General features: G+C 40.9%; 1 protein-coding gene across 1 annotated transcript in view; it reads right to left on the minus strand.

Annotated features, from left to right (window-relative positions):
- IMPG1 (interphotoreceptor matrix proteoglycan 1) overlaps window positions 1-25283 on the minus strand; it is a 126990-nt gene that overhangs the window by 13309 nt on the left and 88398 nt on the right. Inside the window, exons 12-13 of the mRNA XM_008975372.3 lie at window positions 16748-17280; window positions 13513-13732 (exon numbers count right to left, since the gene is read on the minus strand). Coding sequence (XP_008973620.3) covers window positions 13513-13732; window positions 16748-17280 — 753 coding nt within the window. The remainder of the gene's footprint in view (window positions 1-13512; window positions 13733-16747; window positions 17281-25283) is intronic.

Below are 25283 nucleotides of genomic sequence, written 5' to 3' on the forward strand. Positions count from 1 at the left end.
ACAGTGCCAGGCACTTTCAACATGTGTCTTCAATAATATTCACAGCACCTCTCAAATCCATATGGATATTGCTGACATCATTTTCATTGGTGAGAAAACGGAAGCCCATTTTAGCTAGTAAGTATGATCCAAGATTAACATTCATATCTGTTTACAATGTTTGACTTTTTAAATAATTCTAGAGGTTTTCAAATATGGGGTTTCCAGGAGACACCACAGGACTCCAAGGGGCTCATAAGGGATGAAGGAAAAAGAGTGAGAGCCCCCCCACCCCACCACATCTGCATTGCCATCCTCACTGGCAGACATATCAGACTTCCATGAATGCTTTCCTTTGAATAAAGGCTCCCCTAACTAAACAAAAGCTCAAATCCATTGTCTGCTGCACCCTTTCATGAGGCAGAATGTTTCTTGTAGAAAGTACAGTCTGACACTACAGTGGCTCCCATGTTTTTTCCTGTTGTTTAAATGTGACAGCAATGAACATGTCTTGAAATAAGTGAGCTGCCATGTAGGGCTTGGAAATATTTGTATCATTCTGAGATTTCCAGTGTAAGGGCATCGGATGTATCAGTTTCTCCCCTGGATTTGCTTACATAATGTCTTCTGTGTGCATTTCAAAGGTACTGAAAAGCAATCCCAATTGGTGACTGAGGAAGTTTGTTTCCCAGCTCTCCAACGTGTGATCAAAAAGCATTTAAATGATGTCCCCTGCCTGCAGGGAACACCTTGAGTCATTTTACAGTCAAAGTTAAAAAGATCATGGTCCTTTTCATCAAAAAGTTTATAAATTCATGGAGATCATAGGTCCCTGTTGGTCCAAGACTGCCTCTTTTTCAAGCCTCTTGTTTCTGGTCCCAAGTGCACTCATGTTTGTCAGGCCTGAAAATAGGCTTTCCCTCTCTGCCAGACCTCAGAAGGTCTCACTCCTTTTTCTCCAACTCAAGATCGTGCCCTCCGCGACACCCCCCTTCCCGTCCCGCCCCTCAACCTTGTCCTGCTCTTGCCGCATGTCCTACTGGCTGTGTGCTGAGTGCCTTATCTCCCTAACATTTATCATTTCATCATCTCCTGCTTTTGCGCTGTCCCATTTTACTCACGTGTTGGACAGAAAGCGATACATCTCCTTTGATTGGATCCTGTCCAAGGGCAAGGTTTCAGCTCAGCTTGCCTATAAAATTCAGGCTTCACCTGGGCTGGCTGGGCTGAGGTCCCCTTGGGTCTCTCTTTCGTGGACGTTTTTTCCAATGCGATGAAACCTAGTTCTCGCTAGATGGCGCTCAATAGCAAAAGAAGCAAGAGTAGACTTCGGGAATGACATTTTAAGCACCCCAGCTGATTTCTGACTTTAAAAACCACTGTGCCTTGCGCGTTGGTGGAGGGAAGCGAGGTCTGCAAGGGATTCACGCGGTAGCAGGAGCAGCTCCAGGGGACTGCTGATAGAGCCATTATTACTCCGTGATTACAGCGGCAGATCGGGCCTGCCTGGCGTGGGTAATGTGGTGAAAACTCCTGGATCATCTTTTCCCATTTCAAAAAGGCAGAGCTAAGACTCTGGAATCCAAACGCTTCCCGCGCTGCCACGCCCTGGCGCCCAGCGTGACAAAGCTTCACGCCTGAACAAAGTGACAGATTTTTGGTTGCGTCGGCGCTGGGGGGTCGACCCCGCCGCACGTTCGCTCGCTCCTGCTGGCTGCTGCAGGCAGCTGTGGGGCCTCCTCGCCCTCCCCTTCCCCACTTACCACCAAGGCTTTGTGGTCATGGTTTTGTTGGTGGCGAGGAGGTGAAGGGGTCATTCCTTTGCCTGGGGCATCAGAGAAAGGCAAACTTACGCATCACAATCAATAGCAATCTGCAGGAGGCACAGCCTGAGGGCCCGCCATGCTTTTAGGAGCCCACAAAAATGTTTTCTTTAAAATCAGAAGAAAAAATTAATGCAACCCGTACTGGATTATATTCATTTTTGTGCTCACGAAGTTAAGGTATAATTTTAATATTCTTTACTAATAGTCATGAAGGCAAAGGGCCTAGAGCCCAGGAAGTCTTAATGAGGCCCTGGTAGTCTGACAGTTCTCTTCTCAATGTGTGAACATCACTTTTACATAGTGCTTGGGGCTTCGAGTTTAGTAATTTGAATAAATACGTCCCTGTACTGAGGGTTCATCAGAGATGTTACACAGGGACCTCACAGCTTCCACCAAGTCCTGAGAAGGTTGTGAGATGATTTGTACCTTCAGAGAGAGTGGACCTGCTCATCTGTTCTACCAGTGAAGAAGCCTCAGGAGAGTGCCCTAGCGGGGAAGGCCTGGCTTCTAGAAATTGTCTGTGGTCTTGGGAACATAGGTTAGCATCTCTGGCTCTCACTTTTCTCTTCCATAAAATGGAGTGTTTAAATCAAGTGATCACTAATGTCCCTCCAACTCAAACATACGTCTCCCATTCTGCGTGTTCCATGGCATAAAGCCAACGGAGGTGGCTCATGATACCTCCAGAAATGCTGATGCAGTTCAGTGATTCAAAGAAATCTTAAAATATATATGTTTAAGTTTTTGTTGATCGCTTATTTTATTGTTATAAAATGTTTGGCTTATGGCTTATTGCTGAAAGGTAGATTAGAGTGAGAATATTCAACGATAAATAGCACATAGCACAGCACCATGCACATGTTTGGAGCTTAATACACATTTGTGGAATTAAGTTAACAAGAGTTCTTTCTGGTTTAAAGTGGCAAGTAATGTGATAGACTTTAGGTTTCGTTTCAGTTCTCCACCACTCTCAAGAAGCACCACCACAGCTGACTCTCAATAATCCTTTTTTGTGTGAGTGGATGTGTGAATACCCACACACATCTTGCCCTGGATGTGAGGTTGAAGAATTGTCTCAGCTTTCAGCCATTATTATTATCTGCCAAACAGAGGTGTTCTGGATGGATTGGCACTAGGGTGGTGGCCAATTGTCCCAGGATCAGTGGGTGGAGGGAGAATTCTGACACTGGGGGAGCTGGGAGGAGGCCCTGCAGCTGGGCTAAGGCCCGGACTTGTGTGGAGGGCTTTGTGTTAACAGGTTGGCCAAAGAGCTCCAGGAGCCTTTTAAGGAAGCTCCATGCAGTGGTTGGGGTGTGGAATGAGGGCACAGATTGAAACCCTGGAGAGACGTGAAATGTGTCTGGCAGTCCAACCAGTGTTGGGGCCTCTAGTGAAGGCAAATGTCAAACAGAAAATCTGCAGTGCTGCGCGTCCCAGGAGGCAAAGGGCCAGCAGCATGACCCCAGGAGACAGGGCCAGGGATGTAGGAGATGATGGGGCAAATGAAGAGGGGAGAGGCTGAGGAGAATCACCTGGAAGGAGAATTCCTATGACTGCTCCAGCTGGAAGGGACACTCCTAGCAGTGCATATAAAGGGGACTCTTGGGCACTCAGGACTTTTGTTTCTGAGAGTAAACACTTTTCTTTTTTTTGCATTCTAAGACTATGACAAAATATGATAAGAAATTTCATTTGGTGAAGTGTAGAAACTAACAGAATTCATTTAGGATTAATAAAACTGAAGTGTGTTTTCACTTTTTCTAAATAAACAGCCTCTATAACCCAGTTAGAAGGGCTTATAAGATTCCTTTTTGTAAAGAAGTTATAGGGTAGAGTTGAAGATGGCACACAAATCTGGCTTTGAATTCCATCTGCAGTGTTTGGTAATAGTTTGACCAGCAAAAGACAAATTACTTATTCTTCTCTGAAACACAATTTCTGCAGCTGTACAGTGGGGGGAAATAATATCTACTTTGTATATTTATTAAGATTAAAATTTGTGTCAATAGTAACTATTATTGACATTAGTTAATAGTAACTATTATTGTCATTATTGTGATGAGTGACATATACCACTTTTTCAGAGATGTCGAAGGTCTTACAAATTATGCCTTTTCCAGGGAAAACAAGCTCGTTGAGCCACATTTTCGTAAATGCATCCTGGATGTCAGACTGTAATTAATTTCAATGTTTACCATTTACTGGCCTTGAGGGCTGTCCATTTTTGAGGAGGCTTCTTAGGAATTCAAGGAGAGAATAAGTTATATGTGGTTTTGCATTTTTGAAATCTTCAGCCTGCACAACTAACTGGCATAAAAGCCCTACATGCTTCTGAAGAATTTTCACAGCAGCCTAAATGAAAGACGACTCTAGTTGCTGGAGATGCTGGCAGAATACTGAGCAAGCTGTGACTTACTCGGTTTTTCAGTTGATAAATCACAGAAAGTTCTAACACTGGCTTGTACTTTTTATATCACAGATTCATTTATCCAGGGGTTTTTCAAAAGGGGAATGGCACACCTAATGCAGTAATAACAGCACATTTCTTCTCCTACATGCCTGCACCTCTGCAGATGTTATTTGGCCTAATGGATTGCTAATCCTCATTTAGAGGATGCATCCAGGAGTTCACATGCTGATCTGAATGTGGAATGATATTAACTAAAAATCCCATGAGAGTTTTCAAATTCTCTCTTCTCCTTAGTTCAAAAGTGGTTGTGGAATAATGTTATCTCTCTCCCAGTATTGTGACCACAAACTGCTTTCTACCCTGACATTAAGCAAAAGAAAAGAGAAAGACTTAATTGGAATTTGTTTTAAATTTTGCAAATGATACTAAATAAATTATCTGGGCATTGCCTGTAAATACAATAAAATTGGGGCACAGACAGGAAATACTATTCTGGGCCAGATGTGGTGGCTCATGCCTGTAATCCCAGCACTTTTGGAGGCTAAGGCAGGTGGATCACTTGAGGCCATGAGTTTGAGACCAGCCTGGCCAACATGGTGAAACCCCGTCTCCACTAAAAATACAAAAATTAGCCGGGCATGGTGGTGCACCCCTGTGACCCCAACTGCTCAGGAGGCTGAGACAGGAGAATCACTGGAACCTGGGAGGCGGAGATTGCAGTGAGCTGGGATCGCGCCATTGCACTCCAGCCTGGATGACAAGCCAGTCTCCATCTCAAAACAAAACAAAACAAAACAAAACAAAACAAAACAAAACAAAACAAAACAAAAAAATACTATACTGACCAAGACAGCCTTAATATTCCCCTCAGCTTCACTAAACTTTTTTTTCCCCCAAGACAGGGTCTCACTCTGTCACCTAGACTGGAGTGCAGTGATGAGAGTAACTGGGACTACAGGCGTGTGCCATCACACCCAGCTAACTTTTGCTTTGTGTATGTAGAGACAGGGGTTTCATCATGTTGCCCAGGCTGGTCTTGAACTCCTGGGCTCAAGCAATCCATCTGCCTTAGCCTCCCAAAGTGCTGGGATTACAGGTGTGAGCCACCGCTCCCAGCCTTCACTAAACTTAAGACAAACTTCTTCCACAAGGCTCTCAACTTCCTTTTTCTTTTCTTTTTTTTTAAATTATACTTTAAGTTTTAGGGTACATGTGCACAATGTGCAGGTTTGTTACATATGTATACATGTGCCATGTTGGTGTGCTGCACCCATTAACTCTTCATTTAACATTAGGTATATCTCCTAATGCTATCCCTGCCCGCTACCCCCCACCCCACAACAGGCCCCGGTGTGTGATGTTCCCCTTCCTGTGTCCATGTGTTCTCACTGTTCAATTCCCACCTATTAGCGAGAATATGTGGTGTTTGGTTTTTTGTCCTTGCGATAGTTTGCTGAGAATGATAGTTTCCAGCTTCATCCATGTCCCTACAAAGGACTTGAACTCATCCTTTTTTATGGCTGCATAGTATTCCATGGTGTATATGTGCCACATTTTCTTAATCCAGTCTATCATTGTTGGACATTTGACAACCTCCTTTTTCTTACAGCAGTTAGTTAAAAGAACTTGTAATTGCAAATTCTATGTTCCTTTGAGATGTAAATCTTTTAAAAACCCTCTTGCCACCTTTACAACTCTGGAATGTTATGCTCCAGGTCCTGGGCGCCATCCCTTTAAAATGTAAACCTCAAGGAACTTAGCAACTTTCTCCCTGTCTCTGTGGAAAGGTAGGAGCCTAACACTGGAGGGCGCCTTGCTCTAAGTTGTAAGACAAGAGGTAGACAGCCTGTGCTGACTTTGTCGGTTTCCATTTCATTCTAGCCTCACTGAAGTCTGGCCTCTCTGCCCTTGCTACTCCATTTGCTTTTGTAAAGCATTCTGATGACCTTTGAACTGTCCACTTAAGTGCCCTCTACTCTTTTCACTCACAGCTGCTAAAATTATGGGCCTCTCCCTCTTCTGCTCTTCTGTTTTGTGACTTTCTGCAACATTGTCTCTCACCTCACTGACTGCTATTTCTTGGCTCCCTTTACTGTAATTTTTCTATTTCCCCATTAACTGTTGGGGTTATTCAGAGTTCCATTCACAGCTCTTCCTCCCATCCTACACATTGCCCCTGGCCATTTTAAAAAATCTGTTCTCTGGCTTCAGTTGAAGTTTCCCAAATGTATACTTTCAGCCCTGTCTTTCCCTTGGCCTCCAGACACCTACTTCATAGGCTAGAGTCAATCTATCTTGTCCATTTCCTTAGAACTGGTTTTCTCTCAAATATTTTTGGAGTCTTTTAAAAATATTTAATGGATTTTATTAATTTTTGCCTTATTTATTGCATTTAAAATTAAAAACAAATTAATATACGCACCACCCTTTGTACCTATTTTATATTTTTCCTAAGTTTTTCCAAACTTGCAGTATTGTATGAATGATAAACTGTTTTATTTTTATTTTACTTGAGAACACTTTAAGGACTGTCTAGCACTTAGTTGGAAAACGTTTTGAGCTTTCCAAAATTTTATTAAAGTTTAATTTTAAAAGACCATAAGTCATAGGAAACAAAAGAAAAAGAAAAACAAGACACCAAAAGTGGAAGCAAATAGATTGGACGGGCATTTTTAGACAGCCTGGCTTTAAGTGAACCGGCTCAGCCTGGCTTTCCCTTCCTTCCAATCTGAGCTCCCTTCGCTCCCTTCACTCCCTGTTCTGTAAATAAAGCTGTCATCACTGTGGAGTAACTGAAGAAACCTGGCACTCCCAGAAATGTCTGCATTTTCCTCTTGCATCTTCTGGAATAGTCCCTCACCCCCTTTCTCTTCCTGGGCCCACCACCATCATATACCAAGACCCAGCTCAATATCACTGTCTGTATATGAAGCCTGCTATGATATCCCTTCACCTCTGTAGAATTAATTGCTCTCTCCTCATTACTTCATAAGATTTCTTTCTGCTGACATCCTGATTCCAGTATTTAACAGACTCTATTATGTCTTTTTGTATATGCTTCCAGTTTTCTCATTAGTTATTTAGCTCCTTGGGGGCAGAGATGGGGTCGATTCATCTTTTGGTCCTTGTGGCTATCATAGTGTCTGACTCATGGCAGATAATCCATAAATGTTCAGTGCATGTATGAGTGAACAGGTAGCCAAATCATGATTACATTATCATTTACTTATCTAACTTTTCTGTAACAGCAAAGATAAAGGCCAGGGAGAGGAATAGGCTTGAGTAATTGTTGATGGTTTAAGAAAAATGATCCAATATTTGGAAATAAGGAGAAAAGTTGACTGTGTGACCTTCAATGTTATATTAGAATATAACAATCCCATCCAGTAAACAGAGACCACCTGTGGGTCAATCTGACCAGCTGCCTGCTTTTGTACAACAGGCAAGCTAAGAATGCTTTTTAAATTTTTAAATGGTTAACTTTTAATTAGTTATGTAAGTACCTACATAATTTTTGCCTTTTGGCTTTCAATGCCTAAAATATTTACTGTTTGGCTTTTAAAGAAAAACTTTGCTGATGCATGGAAAGCAATAACTTTGTTTGACTCACTATTTACTATGGATTATGGTCCAGACGTTTTACAACTCTATAAAATTAGAAATTAGTGTAGAGAAAATTGATGATGCAATGATTGTAGTTTCTGTTTTACATTTACCAATCTCATTTCATCAGTCTCTCTTGTCCTCTGGCTACCTAAAATTCCAATTTTTCATATTCTCTTTAAACCAGCTTTGTCATCCTACCAATTCCCTTATTTCAAAATTAAATAGGACTTTGACATATGCTCAGTATCTACTTTATGACAATTATGGTTTTTACATTTTGAGGGTGATTCTTTGATAAGGGTTAGGGGAGGCAGGAATGGGTAGGGCTGGTGTTTCTGGAGGCTGGGGGGACACTGGACGTGAGGTGGGAGGACCTTCTTACCCTTCAGTGTTGCGGACCACTACCTCTAATCTATGTCTACTACGAAGGTGGTCAGGGAAGGGTGAAAGGGTAAGAAATCCAGTAATGCAGTTTTGCTATAGTTGACTATCCTGGCTGGGAAAACATTGAAATGATAGGATGCCTTCTCTATTTTCCAAGGATAGATTCTTGAGATTCTCTCCTAGAGACAAAGCTAAGTATTTATTCTGGATATACAGAATTTCCAGCAGCTGCCTTTTTTTCTTGTCAAAGATTTCTCCCTTTTAATTCTCTTTCAAGGAGAATTTTCTCAGCAGATTGGGCCATCATCATTGAGTTCAAGTAAATACTTGAAAGATCAAAACCTGAATCAGGGCCGTTCCTGTATTTGCTTAAGTGACCTTCTGTTATCATCAGGGATTTTGAGCATCATTTTCTCTTGGGTCTCGCTTACTACATGCTGGAGGATGGGCACTGTTGTGTATCAGCCCAAGCCTTCCGTAACTGAAAAGTCCACACCAGCAATAGAGCCAAGAGCTGTGTAAATTGGAATTTGAGTCCTTGTTTTCTAGGAATCTGAAGTAATTATCTTCACTCCGGATCCAGGGTCCTGAGAGACAGCACGATCTGCTGGTTGCACTGGTTGGTTGTACTAGGGACATTTTAATCAGCTCACCCGTCAGTCACCATGATGGCTTACACGCAAATATCCCACCAAAAGGAGAAAATTTGGATCAGCCAATCGCACTGAAAAACTAGGAGCAAAATAGCTGTCATATTGCTAGATTTAAAAAAGAGGAAGAAAATGATTGAAAATCATCTGCACATTTTCCGTTAATGTGTTTTAAAATTTAGATATGCATTTCTCTTATAATAATTTTGTATGTATTTCCCCAGACTAAAATTGTATAGGAGTACCGATGCTAGAAACAGTTTTCTGTAACTGTACAGGCTTTTTTTTAGAACAGTATTTTAAATATCATGTTCACAAAGTTTTATAAGATACGCAGATTCATAGAATTAAGAAGTTAATTAACTCTATTCAAAAGCAATGGTGGTGAGAATTTTTGGGTTTTAGTACTGTCTCCTCCCTGGATTGGAACAAGGGTTTGAATGGAAAAAGGAGGTGTGAGTGAGGGTGGTGTTTGTGAATCTGTGTTTGTGCACCTGATTACCACATGCTTTGGGGTCGCTATCTCCTCCTCTTCAGCAGCCTCACCCTCCAATGGTAGCTCGTACTGCTGTGTGCCCTGCATGGTTAGTGGTCCCCTCTGAATCTCATATTAAAAATCTGATCTCCAATGCTGGAAGTGTGGGCCTAATGGGAGGTGTTTGTGTCGTAGGGGCAGATCCCTCATGATATGAGTAGATTAATGTCCTCCCTGGGAGGGAGGGGTGAGTTCTTACTCTGTGAGCTCCCACCAGCACTGGGTTGTTAAAAAAAGCCTGGCATCGCCCTCTCCTCTGCTTCCTCTCTTACTGTGTGATTTCTGCACATGCTGGCTCCCCTTTGCCTTTTGCCATGAGTGGAAACAGCCTCAGGCCCTCACCAGAAGCAGATGCTGGTGCCTGCGGAAAGATGAGCCAACTCTTTTCTTTACAAATTATCCAGCCTCAGGTATTCCTTTATAGCAATACAAACAGACAAAGACAGCTGGTATTCCATCTCCCCAGCCCTGGACCTTAGTGGCTGCAGCTGGCTGCTTAGTTCTTGCTATCCCCGGCCAAAGGCTGTCTCATTGACCAGCCTGGAGGGACTAGAGTTCTTTTCATTTATTTCTACTCCTACATTCTCTCTTCTGTTCAGGCTTAACAAATGAGACTTAAAGAAAACTCAGTGCTCTCTTCATTATGGGACCATCCCTTAGTGATGCCCAAGCCCACAGGAATTTGTAGGAAGTCTGGCACAAAAGAAACTTGTCCTTAAAAAGTCTTTTGGAATGAAAAAGATGTAGTTTTGATCCCAGCATAGTTCTAAGATGTCCCTTTTCTACTACAGTGCAAATTCCTTTGGGCAGGGATGGATTTTCATGCATTAGCATGTTATATGGTGGTGGATGAATGCTGTTTTGGATTAAGCATGTAGAAGATGGTCAATGTCCTGATCATCAGTCCAGTGCCCACTTCCTGATTACATGGGTGAACCCAGCCTTCGCCTTTGGTGAAATATCTAAACCAGAATCCCCAGCTGTGCATGAAGGAGCCCACAGAGTCAGTGACTATTCCCTGTGCCCCCCTCTATTCCTTGCCTGCTCCTCCCTGCCTGCTGGTACCTTCCTCCTTCCCCTCACTGTTGACTGGAAGGAAAACCTTTGAGGGCGGTTTAGCACAGTGGCTTCTAGCTATGCATAGCGTAGTATAATTAGGAACCATGCTGGATATTGGATTTACCCATTTGGATTTACATAGATGAATCCATACAGTTCATTGATTATTTTTAACTTATAAAATCCATATTTGACTTACTAATTCTGCTGTCCTCAAACACTTTGATTGAACCATCATCATTTGGTTGATGCTTAATGATGTTCTAAGCATCACTTAAGACAAGCATCACTATGTCCTAACTGGTGCAACATAGCCAATTTTTGGCAGGCCTCTTGCATAGAGTTATTATTTTATGAGTTTTCAATGTATATAAAATTTAGATTTTGTCACTCTCCAGGTATCTGGTAAGGAATAGAGTATGAACTATAAGTTCACCGAAGTGCTTAGTGTAACATTCAGTGGCTTTTGCAAATTATCTCCCTTGTAGTTACCATGTGTAGTCATTCAACATTCAACAGCTTTCATTCAGATTCACTGCTTCTCCTGGCTTTACATGTTAATTTCTTCAAAAGTATTTGAGCTGGTGCAGGCTCAGGGTTGAACTACCTCTGGAAAGCAAGCAAGTAATTTCCCAGGTTGTCCAGCAGGCACTGGCTTTCCTCTACTTTTCCACCACTAAAAATAAGAATTGGGCATGTATGCCATAGTTCACTGAGTAGGCTGGAGGTATTCTTAGGTAGCTCAGCATAAATGTGACTCTGCTGGGAGTGAAACTGACGTTAGCACCATCTCATGCTTACCACCTTTGGCTTCTTGGAAGAAAAGCTGCATAGCAGAACTATTCACAAGAAATTAGTGAAAATAATTTCAGTTCCACCCCCTCCACAAATACCTTGTCACGCTACTTTTTACTGTTTTTGCTGGTACCTTAAGCAGGTCACAAATTGATAGTCAAGTTAATTATGACAATGTTGCAATAGTAACTACTAATGTTTATTAAGTAACTAGAATTTGTCAAGTGCTATATTAAGTATTGTAAATATTCTTTCAGTTAGTTCTCATAATGTTACCATCTCCATTTTCTTTTCTTCTCTTTTTTTTTTTCTTTTTTTTTTTTTTGAGAGGAGTCTCTCTGTTGCCCAGGCTGGAGTGCAGTGGGGGCAATTTTATCTCACTGCAACCTCTGCCTTCCGGGTTCAAGCGATTCTCCTGCATCAGCCTCCCGAATAGCTGGGATTACAGGTGCCCACCACCATGCCAGGCTTATTTTTGTATTTTTAGTAGAGACAGGGTTTTGCCATTTTGGCCAGGCTGATTTCGAACTCCTGACCTCAAGTGATCCACCTGCCTTGGCCTCCCAAAGTGCTGGGATTATGGGTGTGAGCCACCACACCCGGCCAAAATTTCTCCATTTTCCATTTGCAGAAATTGAGTGCTGCAGTTACCACACAAGATTCAACATTTAGGGCTGGGGATCCCCAAGACCATTACTATGCTGTGCTTGCTTCCAATATCAACAGTGTCCCTTATACAGCCCTGGCAGTGCACTCACAGCTTCCCACCCTCTTTCTAAGACACTACTTAAGTGGCATCTACATTGAGAAGCTGCTCCCTACAGCCGCACACCTGGGTTATCCCTTGCCTCAACTTGGCTCCTCACGTTGACCTTCTTGTGCTGGTGGATGGGTCCCTAAGTAAGCTGTCAGCTCCCTGAGGGAGGAAGGAAGACAGGGGATTGTGCTATGACTTCTTCAATGCTTTCCAAGTCCTGCTAGCTTAATCAATTGGCTGAAGAAATTAGCCTTCTGATCCTAACTGGCAAAGACCCCTGGTTCCTTTTCAGTTCTGAAGTAGTTTTCCGGGGAAGAGGCAGTGTCTTACTGGCATTTAGGAGGTGTTTGATTTCTTAGGGGATCCACAGGGCTTACTCAGCTGCTCCTGTTTGGAAGTAAGTGCTCCCAGGCTCAATGCCTACAGGCGGTCTGTCTTTTTAAGGATCCTGTTTACTAAGGTACGGAGGCAATTTGCTTAAAGTTGCTCAAAGCACTGCTCTATCAAATATAAATGTCTCCCACTGAGCCTTTTTGGTTTGCATTTTGCCCTCGGCCTCTTCCTTCTGCTTTCGTTGTTAGTCCACAGAGAGCCAGAGAGGGTGTTAAAGATTCACTCCACTAATTCATAGCCAATTAGGAAGCTTTGTTTTGAATTTGACTGGGAGGTAGCTTTGGCAGAAATCAGGAGCCCTCCCTGCCTTTTACCCCAGGGAATAAAGGACTTCTTTCAATTGGTTAGAAAACAGAATTTTGAAACTAATGGTAAAAACAGTTCCCAATTTGGTCACAGCTGGTTACAATGGTGCACACACTTTGCTTTATTATCAGAGCAAATGTTTGCTTTCTCTTGTGTGGCTTTGGCTAAGCTCCCATGTCTTTAAAAGTTTTCTCCTTGTCTAACTCTTTGCTTTAATCTTCACATGGAAACTGATCTGTAGTATACAACCAAAAAGCAAATTTATTTTCTTCTTTTTTTTTGTTGATGGTGAAGTGACTTTCTCCAAGTTTGAATTTTTATCTAATGATTATTTTTCTTTCCTTAGAATGCTGTCTCTGATCCTGAATTACATGATGAAGTAGCTATTCTGATAATGAATTGTGATTGAAAGATTGCTTAGGTAGGAAGCCCCGAGGTTGTTGCAGAGCACTGAGAAAGTGCTTTTGACTTCTAGCAGAATGTAAATTAGCTTGGCTGTGGGCTACATTAAAAAAAAACTCTTAAACACAGCAAAAGTTTTGTTCTGATTAAACTTAAAATTAAAGCTCTCAGATTGTGCAACAAGAAGTGTGCTTGTTCATTGCTTTTTGATACAGGAAAATGTTAACTTGCATGTCTTTGGACTCTACCTTTCTAATGATGTGCTCCATAGCTTCCAAAAGGTTATTTCATCTGGTATCATTTCAGTTTGATTTTTGTGGCCTAAAGATTGAAACGTGTGCTTAAAAACAGAACGAAATTTAAAAAATGAACAAAACATCTCTACCACTTTCTGGGTTGGATTCTTTTACCTGGTTCAATGTTGAGAGAGTAGCTGTCTATTTCCAGATGGAGTTGTTGGGCTGCAGCAGAACGAAAATCCTCCAAGACCCCGTGCACAGCCTTGGTGAGGTTATACGGCACTGACTTAGCAAACTTCATTTTGCTATTCACAATCACACTCCCGTTTCTGAAGTTAAGTATTTCAAGTTGCTTAAATCCTGTAAGATTGGATCGTAGATATGGAACCAGCTGCAAAATAAAAGATGGTTTCCTAAGTGCTCAGCTGCTGCTAATTCCACTTACACTCACTTTTCATTAACTGAGACATATATTTTAGTTCCTTTTTATTATTTTGGTTTTTGTTTTTGGATTTAATGTGAGACCAGAATGCCACTACTTAATGGTTGATTTGCAGTGATTAGTCCCATATTCCCACCTTTCTATCTGTGTATTGAGATGGATGGCTGTGATTTTTTTCATGGTGAATTGTGAGAACAGATGATTTTTAAAAACCTGAGCCAATGCTATTAGCAAAGCAGGAATGCCAAGTTCAGTTATTAAAAAAAAAAAAAAACCCAAGTAAATAAAAATATGTTCCAAACTGAGCCCAGGAGCAGACTGACCTGTGTCTATGTAAATGGGACATCTATTTGGATGCAGCCAATTTGAAATGACCTATTAAAATAAACAACAGCTTAAACATCAGCATGTCTCTCTACGCAGTAAATGTTTCCCGGCCAACACAAATGTGGTGTAGTGGAAACAGCAGGAAACTGGCAGTTAGGAGACTTGGGTGCCAGTCCTAGAACTGTCCCTAACTAGCCATGTGACCTTTATCAAGCCCTGTAACCACTGTGTTGTACCTCAGGGCCCTTATCTGAATTGTGAGGAAGAACAAAAAGTGGCTCCCAGTGAGCCCTTTCCAAACTATCATAATCTCAACAGTATGCTCCATGGCATTGTGTTTCAGGTTCCCACATCTGCCTCCTGTGAGCCACGCCATCCTAGAGATCATTTTTCAGAAATGGTTGAAACTCAGTGATGTTCACCTTGTCCTTGGCTCTGAAAGTGAGCCTCCTCATTCGTGAATTGTACTGTGAACCCAGAAAGCATAGAGATGCAAGCGCCGACCTCCTAGGCGTGACCCACACCTCCTTTTTATTTGCCCTTGTCCCCACCCCACCACAATTTTGACTCTGACCCAGTCCCACATTCTGTTACTTCCCTCACAAGGTTTTTGTGTGAGTAAAATGAAATTTTAAACAAATCGTGGTACTTCCCTTTTCAAGTTACTGTCCCCTGATGAGGACAGAACTTACTTGACTAGCCTCATTCTTGGTGTCTTAGCATTGCTTTGGCCTGGGGTAGAGATTCCCTGTCTTCACCTACTGTGCAGATAGCTAGGTGCTGCTTCTCCCAAATCCATTTTCCTATTTCTCATAGAAAGAGGCTGCTGATCTAGAAAGCACATTTTCCAGCCTCCCTTGCGGCAAGGATGGCCATGTGACTAGTTCCCACTAATATGATGTGGGCAACTTTGGTGTCTTTTGCTTAGGAGAAAATTGCTTTCCCTCAGCTTCCTCTCTGCTTCTCACAAGTGGAAACAGGGATGTACCAATGACCCAGCTTTGACCACGTGAATGAGGAAATGCCCGTGGTGTTGGCAGAGCTATAGGATGGAAGAAGTGTGGGTCCCTGAATGACATCGTAGAGCTAAGCTGTCCTACCCATCAAGTGAAAGAGAAATAAACTTGTATTGAATGAAAGTCACTATATTCTTACCTCTTCATTATGGCAGCTTAGCATGAACCCTAATTAACATACCATGGTTAGTTTGTCAGAGGCAGGTGAACCAGCGCAACTCCATCTTGAATAGGAGCTGGGTAAAATGAGGCTGAAACCTACTGGGTTGCATTCCTAGACAGTTAAGTCACAGGATGAGAAAGGAAGTCAGCACAAGACACAGGTCATAAAGGCCTTACTGATAAAAGAAGTTGCAGTGAAGAAGCTGGCTAAATCCTACCAAAACCAAGATGGCCATGAGAGTGACCTCTGGTCGTCCTCACTACTACATTCCCATCGGCACCATGACAGTTTACAAATGCCATGGCAATGTCAGGAAGTTACCCTATATGGTCTAAAAAGGGGAGGCATGAATAATCCACCCTTTGTTTAGCATAGCATCAAGAAATAACCATAAAAATGGGCAACCAGCAGCCCTCGGGGCTGCTCTGTCTATGGAGTAGCCATTCTTTTATTCCTTTACTTTCTTAATAAACTTGCTTTCACTTTGCACTGTGGACTTGCCCTGAATTCTTTCTTACGTGAGATCCAAGAACCCTCTCTTGGGGTCTGGACTAGGACCCCTTTTCTGTAACAGGTTCACTGGGACTCTGTTCCCTGAGACTCTCCCAATATCTACTCACCTCATTATAAATGGTGTGGGGTGGGGAGATAGCCCAGATAAAGTCTTACTTTAAAGCAAATGTTCACTTGAGAAATTGGGTTTCATGTGGATTTTAATTTGTGTAATAATTTAACTTATATGAAGTATAACATTTTTTATTTATTGTCAGACATTCTGCCATCTGTGTGATATGTACAATTTATTTTAATTAGCCATGAATGTGTAGAGGTATTACATAGTTCAACATTTCTTATTGTATATGTATTTCTTATTGTATATGTAGAAACAAAATAAACGTGAGTTTGGGAGTATCTTATTATCAAAGATATATGTCATAATAATTATCTTTTCACTTTCTTTGTTAGGGACCAGGAATGATAAACCACTTAGTCATTTTTTAGGTTTACAAGAACTTAAGGGGAACTAAGAAAGGAACCCTTACTCCTGAACTCTCAGCCTCATCTGTGCTGGACCATTCTAACTTTGTACCCTTTCATGAGATTGATATAATTTAGAAAATGTTCACTCTATTTTTAGATTCCATGTTCAGTGCTTGAGTGTTATGTATTATTCCTGGATTAAGTTAGGGAGAATTACAATGAAAAGAATTTAAGAACAAATTTGTTCCCACAGATTGGGTGGCGGTGTCTTCCCATTTGTCTATCACAGAACTCACTTCCCCAGTTGGATCCGAATTCATCTCAAAATTCTAGTTGAATGTCTTCAGCAACAGCTGGCTTGGCGGTTTGTTTCTACTAACACTAATTGCTCAAGACAGCCAATAATTATATTATAAAATAACAACAACAAAGAAAGAAGAGACAAAGAATTGGGAATTGTGAGCAGCGCCCACTCACCAGCTGTGTGAATTGTTGCTCCAGAGCTCGGTACTCCAGAGAGCTCTTGTTGAACAGGTCGTTGGAGAAGGCCATGTTAGCAACACGCAGACTGAAGAACACTACCAGCTCTCGGCCCTTGGGGGCAATGGTCATAGAACTAGTGGTGATATACTGTAAAGCAGAGACAGGAGTGGTATCCTCCAAGAAATGATCTGGGACAGAAACATATTCGCTGAGCTCTGGTACCTCAGATGGGGCAGGAGTGTCAGACAGATCCATTTCATCTAGGTCTCTGACCATATCTTCGCCGCCTGCACTTGATCGGCTGTCATCTGAAGATGCAGGTGGATGTGAAATTCCCAGAGCCAGTTGGCTGATTGCAGAATAATCACTGGTGGGGATGGTGAGCCCTGGTACTAGCATTGTCTGGTCAGTGGCCATTGTATCTGTGGTGCCTTGATCAGTCAGAGAGAAGATGCTTGATGCCGTAAAGAAAGGTAGAGCTTCTGACAGGGAGGTAGAGGCCATAGCAGGTGGAGACCAAGAAGTGTCTGTGGAGGAAGTACAACTTCATTATGTCCAAGTATTCCCCAAAGAATAGAAAGTGAAAAAAAGAAAATCCAAAATTAAGCTTAACTTAAGAAAATACATAGCATTTGCGTAGATCATTTCAATAGTCATTTTTTTTTTTAAAGAAGAGAAATTGGAACAGAAAGGGCAGGCAGCACTATGTCCCAACCTAGGGAGACAAAGAGTGGATCCCTGTACCCATTTTATTCAGGCCCAGTAGTTCTTGATATATGAGACTAAAAGAGCACCTGTTAACTAGAATTTCTGGAATTACTGCCTAGTCAGACACGATACACTTGGGAACCAAGTAGTACAAACTGACTAAGTCACCAATTGGTGCCAAACTGCAGCTGGCATTGGAACAGATTTAGATCCCTCATCCCCGTATAGAACTCCCAGACAACTAGGTGTGCAGTTTTGACCCAGAAATTTTATTCACTTTCCAATAATGCAAGTCTGCATTTTATGCAATTGGATTTTTTTGGTTACAATAATGATGTTTTGGTATTTTTACCACTTAAAATTTAAATTATGCTTTTCCAAAATTGAGTAATCTAATTGAATAGCTTGTCAATTTGCAAAATGATACTGGGAGTATAAAGGTATTGGTGAACATATAATTTGAATGTTACATTGACCATACAACTTGCTGTTTATTAATATTTAAAACCTCTCAATTAGCTGGGTGTAGTAGTACACGCCTGTAATTCCAGCTACTCAGGTGGCTGAGGCCCAAGAATCTCTTGAACTTGGGAGGCAGAGATAGCAGTGAGCCAAGATCATGCCACTGCATTCCAGCCTGGGTGACAGAGTGAGACTCTGTCTCAAAATAATAATAATAATAATAAAATACAGTAAAAAACCTTTGCCACAGTTACATTATTACACTCTGACCATTTCTACCACCATTTTGCATTGCTACCTTGGGTAAGTACACATTGAACTATCAAAACCTACCCCTTTTTTGGTACAAAATGAAAATAAATATTTCTAAACTAAGAAAGTGGTGGGAACTTTCAGATAAACAGATTGTTGAATTATTAAAATATTCCAATAAACCTAAATCCAGGGCCACTGATGATATTTAAGGCATTAAGTGAACAAAACAGGGAGCTTTTTGTGATTTCTTCAGTGGCCTTTTGGCAAATATGCAGGAAAGCTCTGTTGAAATCCAAATGCTAAGCATGATAAATGGACTGTCTGGATGCAGATATAATCTCTGGACTCTCAGTCAGCTAATTTACTACGGTGAAATTACTAAAACCGAAACTCCAAGTGATAAACAGCTCTGAAAGTTGGAATCATATTAGTTTTATTACTTTCTTAAAATAAAACCTGTCTGTTGGTGAGTTATGCCAGATTTCAGAGAAGCACCCTCTTTTCTCTCACCTGGGGAGGGTACCTGCGTGTGTCTACTCATAATTCACTCAATTGTGAGAAATAATGTTACCTAATATCTAAGATCTCTCTGGAGATACACTTAAAGTTTTATTAAAATCTCCATTGCTATGGGCTGAATGTTTGTGTCCATGCAAAACTTGTATGTTCGGGCTCTAATCCCCAATGTGATGATATTTGGACATGGGTCTCTGGGAGGTAATTAGGTCATGAGGGTGGAGTCCTCATGAATGGAATTACTGGTCTTGTAAGAAGAGACTCAAGAGAGATGATCTCTCTTTCTGCCATGTGAGAATATAGCAAGAAGGCAACAAACTCCAAACCAGGAGGAGAGCCCTTGTCAGGAATAAAATCTGCAAGCACCTTGATCTGGCATTTCTTGGTCATGAGAACCGTGAGAAATATATTTCTATTGTTTAAGACATCCAGTCCATGATATTTCATTATGGAAGTCTGAGTTGACTAAAATATCCACAAACAGATCTGGGATGATAAATTGAAAGGATTTGATTTGACTTTTTTTGTGTCATGGGAAATGCATTTGAATCTGTGTTCTTATGATGTGATCTCTGCTCCTGCGGGTGATAAGAGTTGGCAAGAAGCACAATGATAGATATCTTCATTTTGCTCTTTCGCCAGCATTTCATTACTCACACCTTTCTTACTATGTAGACTTTAACCTGTTTAAAATAGGCTTCTACATTATGTCATCAATCAACAAAAATAAATTTCTGGCCATTTCCCTTTGTGACATCTTTTTTAATTTTATACTTTAAGTTCGAGGATACATGTGCAGAACATGTAGGTGTGTTACACAGGTATACATGTGCCATGGTGGTTTGCTGCATTCATCAACACATCATCTATATTAGCTATTTCCCCTAATGTTATACCTCCCCTATCCCTCCCCTACTGTGCGACAGGTGTGTGATGTTCCCCTCCATGTGTTCTCATTGTTCAACTCCCACTTATGAGTGAGAACATGTGGTGTTTGGGTTGCTGTTCCTGTGTTAGTTTGCTGAGAATGATGGCTTCCAGCTTCATCCATGTCCCGGCAAATGACATGAACTCATCCTTTTTTTCCCTTTTTATTATTTATTTATATTTTTATTATACTTTAAGTTCTGGGATACATGTGCAGAACGTGCAGGTTTGTTACATAGGTATAACTGTGCCATGGTGGTTTGCTGCACCCATCAACCAGTCATCTACAATAGGCATTTCTGCTAATGCTATTCCTCCCCTAATCCCCCACCCCATGACAGGCCCTGGTGTGTGATGTTCCCCTCCCTGTGTCCATGTGTTCTCATTGTTCATCTCCTACTTATGAGTGAGAACATGTGGTGTTTGGTTTTCTGTTCTTGTGTTAGTTTGCTAAGAATGATGGTTTCTAGCTTCATCCATGACCCTGCAAAGGACATGAACTCATCCTTTGTTATGGCTGCATAGTATTCCATGGTATATATGTGCTACATTTTATTTATCCAGTCTATCATTGATGGGCATTTGAGTTGGTTCCAAGTCTTTGCTCTTGTGAACATTGCCACAATAAATATACCTGTGCACATGTCTTTATAGTAGAATAATTTATAATCCTTTGGGTATATACCCAGTAATGGGATTGCTGGGAAAAATGGTATTTCTGATTCTAGATCCTTGAGGAATCGCCAAACTGTCTTCCACAATGGTTGAACTGATTTACACTCCCACCAATAGTGTAAAAGTGTTCCTATTTCTCCACATCCTCTGCAGCATCTGTTGTTTCCTGACTTTTTAATGATTGTCATTCTAACTGGTGTGAGATGGTATCTCATTGTGGTTTTGATTTGCATTTCTCTAATGACCAGTGATGATGAGCTTTTTTTCATATGTTTGTTGGCCGCATAAATGTCTCCGTTTCAGAAGTGTCTGTTCACATCCTTTGCCCACTTTTTGATGGGGTTGTTTGTTTGTTGTTTGTTTGATGTTGTAAATTTGTTTAAGTTTCTTGTAGATTCTTGATATTAGTCCTTTGTTAGATGGATAGATTGCCAAAATTTTTTCCCATTCTATAGGTTGCCTGTTCACTCTGATGATAGTTTCTTTTGCTGTGCAGAAGCTCCTTAGTTTAATTAGATCCCATTTGTCAATTTTGGCTTTTGTTGCGATTGCTTTGGGTGAATTAGTCACGAAGTCTTTGCCCATGCCTATGTCCTGAATGGTATTGCCTAGGTTTTCTTCTAGGGTTTTTAAGGTTTTAGTTCTTACATTTAAGTCTGTAATCCATCGTGAGTTAATTTTTGTATAAGGTATAAAAAGGGGTCCAGTTTCAGTCTTCTGCATATGGCTAGCCAGTTTTCCCAACAGCATTTATTAAATAGGGAATCATTTTCCCATTGCTTGCTTTTGTCAAGTTTGTCAAAGATCAGATGATTGTAGATGTGTGGCATTATTTCTGAGGCCTCTGTTCTGTTCCATTGGTCTATGTATCTGTTCTGGTACCAGTATCATACTGTTTTTGTTACTGTAGGCTTGTAGTATAGTTTGAAGTCAGGTAGCATGATGCTTCCAGCTTTGTTCTTTTTGCTTAGAATTATCTTAGCCATACAGGCTCTTTTTTGGTCCCATATGAAATTTAAAGTGTTTTTTTCTAATTCTGTGAAGAAAGTTAACAGTAGCTTTATGGGGATAGCATTTAATCTATAAATTACTTTGGGCAGTATGGACATTTTCAAGATCTTGATTCTTCCTATCCATGAGAATGGAATGTTTTTCCGTTTGTTTGTATCCTCTCTTATTTCCTTGAGCAGTGGTTTATAGTTCACCTTGAAGAGGTCCTCCACATCCTTTGTAAATTGTATTCCTAGGTATTTTATTCTCTTTGTAGCAGTTGTGAATGGGAGTTCACTCATGCTTTGGCTCTCTGTTTGTCTATTATTGGTGTGTAGAAATACTTGCGATTTTTGCACATTGATTTTGTATCCTGAGACTTATCAGCTTAAGGAGATTTTGGGCTGGGATGATGGGGTTTTCTAAATATATAATCATGTTATCTGCAAACAGAGACAATTCGACTTCCTCTCTTCCTATTTGAATACCCTTTATTTTTTTCTCTTGCCTGATTGCCCTGGCCAGAACTTCCAACACTATGTTGAATAGGAATGGTGAGAGAGGGCATCCTCATCTTGTGCCAGTTTTCAAAGGGAATGCTTCCATCTTTTGCCCATTCAGTGTGATATTGGCTGTGGGTTTGTCATTAATAGCTCTTATTATTTTGAGATAGGTTCCATTAACACCTAGTTTATTGAAAGTTTTTAGCATGAAGGGCTGTTGAATTTTATTGAAGGCATTTTCTGCATCTATTGGGATAATCATGTAGCTTTTGTCATTGGTTCTGTTTATGTGATGGGATACGTTTATTGATTTGCGTATGTTGAACCAGCCTTGCATCCCAGGGATGGAGCTGACTTGATCGTGGTGGATGAGCTTTTTGATGTGCTGCTGGATTCAGGTTGCCCGGATTTTATTGAGGATTTTTGCATCAATGTTCATCAGGGATATTGGCCTGAAATTTTTTTTGTTGTGTCTCTGCCAGGTTTTGATATCAGGATGATGCTAGCCTCATAAAATGAATTAGGGAGGATTCCCTCTTTTTCTATTGTTTGGAATAGTTTCAGAAGGAATGGTACCAGGTCCTCTTTGTAACTCTGGTAGAATTTGGTTGTGAATCCATCTGGTCCTGGGCTTTTCTTGTTGGTAGGTTATTAATTACTGCCTCAATTTCAGAACTTGTTATTGGTCTATTCAAGGATTCAACTTCTTCCTGGTAGTCTTGGGAGGGTGTATGTGTCCAGGAATTTATCCATTTTGTCTAGATTTTCTACTTTACTTGTGTAGAGGTGTTTATAGTATGCTCTGATGGTAGTCTGTATTTCTGTGGGATCAGTGATGGTATCCTCTTTAGCATTTTTTACTCTGTCTATTTGATGCTTCTCTCTTTTCTTCTTTAGTAGTCTGGTTAGCGGTCTATTTTGCTAATCTTTTCAAAAAACAAGCTTCTGTAGTCATTGATTTTTTGAAGTGCTTTTCATGTCTCTATCTTCTTCACTTCTGCTCTCATTTTAGTTATTTCTTGTTTTCTGCTAGCTTTTGAATTTGTTTGCTCTTGCTTCTCTAATTGTTTTAATTGGGATGTTAGGGTGTCAATTTTAGATCTTTCTCACTTTCTTTGGTGGGCATTTAGTGGTATAAATTTCCCTGGAAACACTGCTTTACCTGTGTCCCAGAGATTCTGGTACATTGTGTCTTTGTTCTCATTGGTTTCAAAGAACTTATTTATTTCTGCCTTAATTTTGTTATTTACCCAGTAGAAATTCAAGGAGCAGGTTGTGCAGTTTCCAGGTAGTTGTATCATTTTGAGTGAGTTTCTTTTTTTCTTTTTTCTTTTTTGAGATGGAGTCTTGCTCTGTCACCCAAGCTGGAGCGCAGTGGCATGATCTCAGCTCACTGCAACTTCTGCCTCCCGGGTTTAAGCAATTCTCCTGCCTCAGCCTCCTGAGTAGCTGAGATTACAGGAGCTGGACACCATGCCCGGCAAATTTTTGTATTTTTAGTAGAGATGGGGTTTCACCATCTTGGCCTGACTGGTCTTGAACTCCTGACCTCGTGATCCACTCGCCTCGGCTTCCCAAAGTGCTGGGATTACAGGCATGAGCCACTGTGCCCAGCCGTTGAGTGAGTTTCTTAATCCTGAGTTTTAAGTTGATTGCATTGTGGTCTGAGAGGCTGTTTGTTATGATTTCTGTTCTTTTGCATTTGCTAAGGAGTGTTTTATTTCCAATTATGTGGTCAGTTTTAGAATAAGTGCTATGTGGTGCTGAGAAGAATGTATATTCTGTTGACTTGGGGTGGAGAGTTCTGTAGATGTCTATTAGGTCCGCTTGACCCAGAGCTGAGTTCAAGTCCTGAATAGCCTTGTTAGTTTTGTCTTGTTGATCCGTCTAATATAGACAGTGGGGTGTTAAAGTCTCCCATTATTATTGTGTGGGAGTCTAAGTCTCTTTGCAGGCCCCTAAGAACCTGCTCTATAAATCTGGTTGCTCCTATATTGGGTGCATATATTTTTAGGATAGTTAGCTCTCCTTATTGCATTGATCTCTTTGCCATTATGTAATGCCCTGCTTTGGCTTTTGGTATTTGTTGGTTTAAAGTCTGTTTTATCAGAGACTAGAATTGCAACCTCTGCTTTGTTTTTGCTTTCCATTTGCTTCGTAAATATTCCCCTATCCCTTTATTTTGAGCCTATGTGTGTCTTTGCACGTGAAATGGGTCTCCTGAATACAGCACACCAATGGGTCTTGAATCTTTATCCAATTTGTCAGTCTGTGTCTTTTAATTGGGGCATTTAGCCTGTTTACATTTAAAGTTAATATTGGTATGTATGAATTTGATCCTGTCATTATGATGTTAGCTGGTTAGTTTGCCCGTTCGTTGATGCAGTTTCTTCGTAGTGTCGATGGTCTTTACAATTTGGTATGTTTTTGCAGTGGCTGTTACCAGTTGTTCCTTTTCATATTTATTGCTTTCTTCAGGAGGCCTGGTGGTGACAAAATCTCTCAATATTTGCTTGTCTGTAAAGGATTTTATTTCTTCTTCACTCATGAAGCTTAGTTTGGCTGGATATGAAATTCTGGGTTGAAAATTCTTTTAAGAATGTTGAATATTGGTCCCCACTCTCTTCTGGCTTGTAGGTTTCTGCAGAGACCTGCTGTTAATCTGATGGGCTTCCCTTTGTGGGTAACCCAACCTTTCTCTCTGGCTGCCCTTAACATTTTCCCCTTCATTTCAACTTTGGTGAATCTGATGATTATGTGTCTTGGGGTTGCTTTTCTCGAGGAGTATCTTTGTGGTGTTCTCTATATTTCCTGAATTCGAATGTTGACCTGTCTTGCTAGGTTGGGGAAGTTCTCCTGGATAATATCCTGAAGAGCATTTTCCAACTTGGTTCCATTCGCCCCCTGCATCACTTCCAGGTACACCAATCAAATGTAGGTTTGGTCTTTTCACATAGTCCCATATTTCTTGGAGGCTTTGTTTGTTCCTTTTCATTTTTTTTTCTCTAATCTTTTATTCATCGAGTTGATCTTCAACCTCTGACATCCTTTCTTCCGCTTGATCGATTCGCCCATTAATGTATGCCTCACGAAGTTCTCGTGCTGTTTTTTCCGGCTCCATCAGGTCATTTATGTTCTTCTCTAAACTGGTTATTCCAGTTAGCAATTCCTCTAACCTTTTTTCAAAGTTCTTAGCTTCCTTGCATTGGGTTAGAACATGCTCCTTTAGCTTGGAGGAGTTTGTTATTATCCACCTTCTGAAGCCTTCTTATGTCAATTTGTCAAACTCATTCTCCGTCCAGTTTTGTTTTCTTGGTGATGACAAGTTGTGATCCTTTGGAAGAGAATAGGCATTCTGATTTTTGGAATTTTCAGCCTTTTTTGCACTGGTTTTTCCTCATCTTTGTGGATTTATCTACCTTTGGTCTTTGATGTTGGTGACATTCGGATGGGGTTTTTGTGTGGATGTCCTTTTTGTTATTGTTGATGCTATT

The sequence above is a fragment of the Pan paniscus genome, chromosome 5, assembly GCF_029289425.2.
Source record: "Pan paniscus chromosome 5, NHGRI_mPanPan1-v2.0_pri, whole genome shotgun sequence".
NCBI classification, from domain to species: domain Eukaryota; kingdom Metazoa; phylum Chordata; class Mammalia; order Primates; family Hominidae; genus Pan; species Pan paniscus.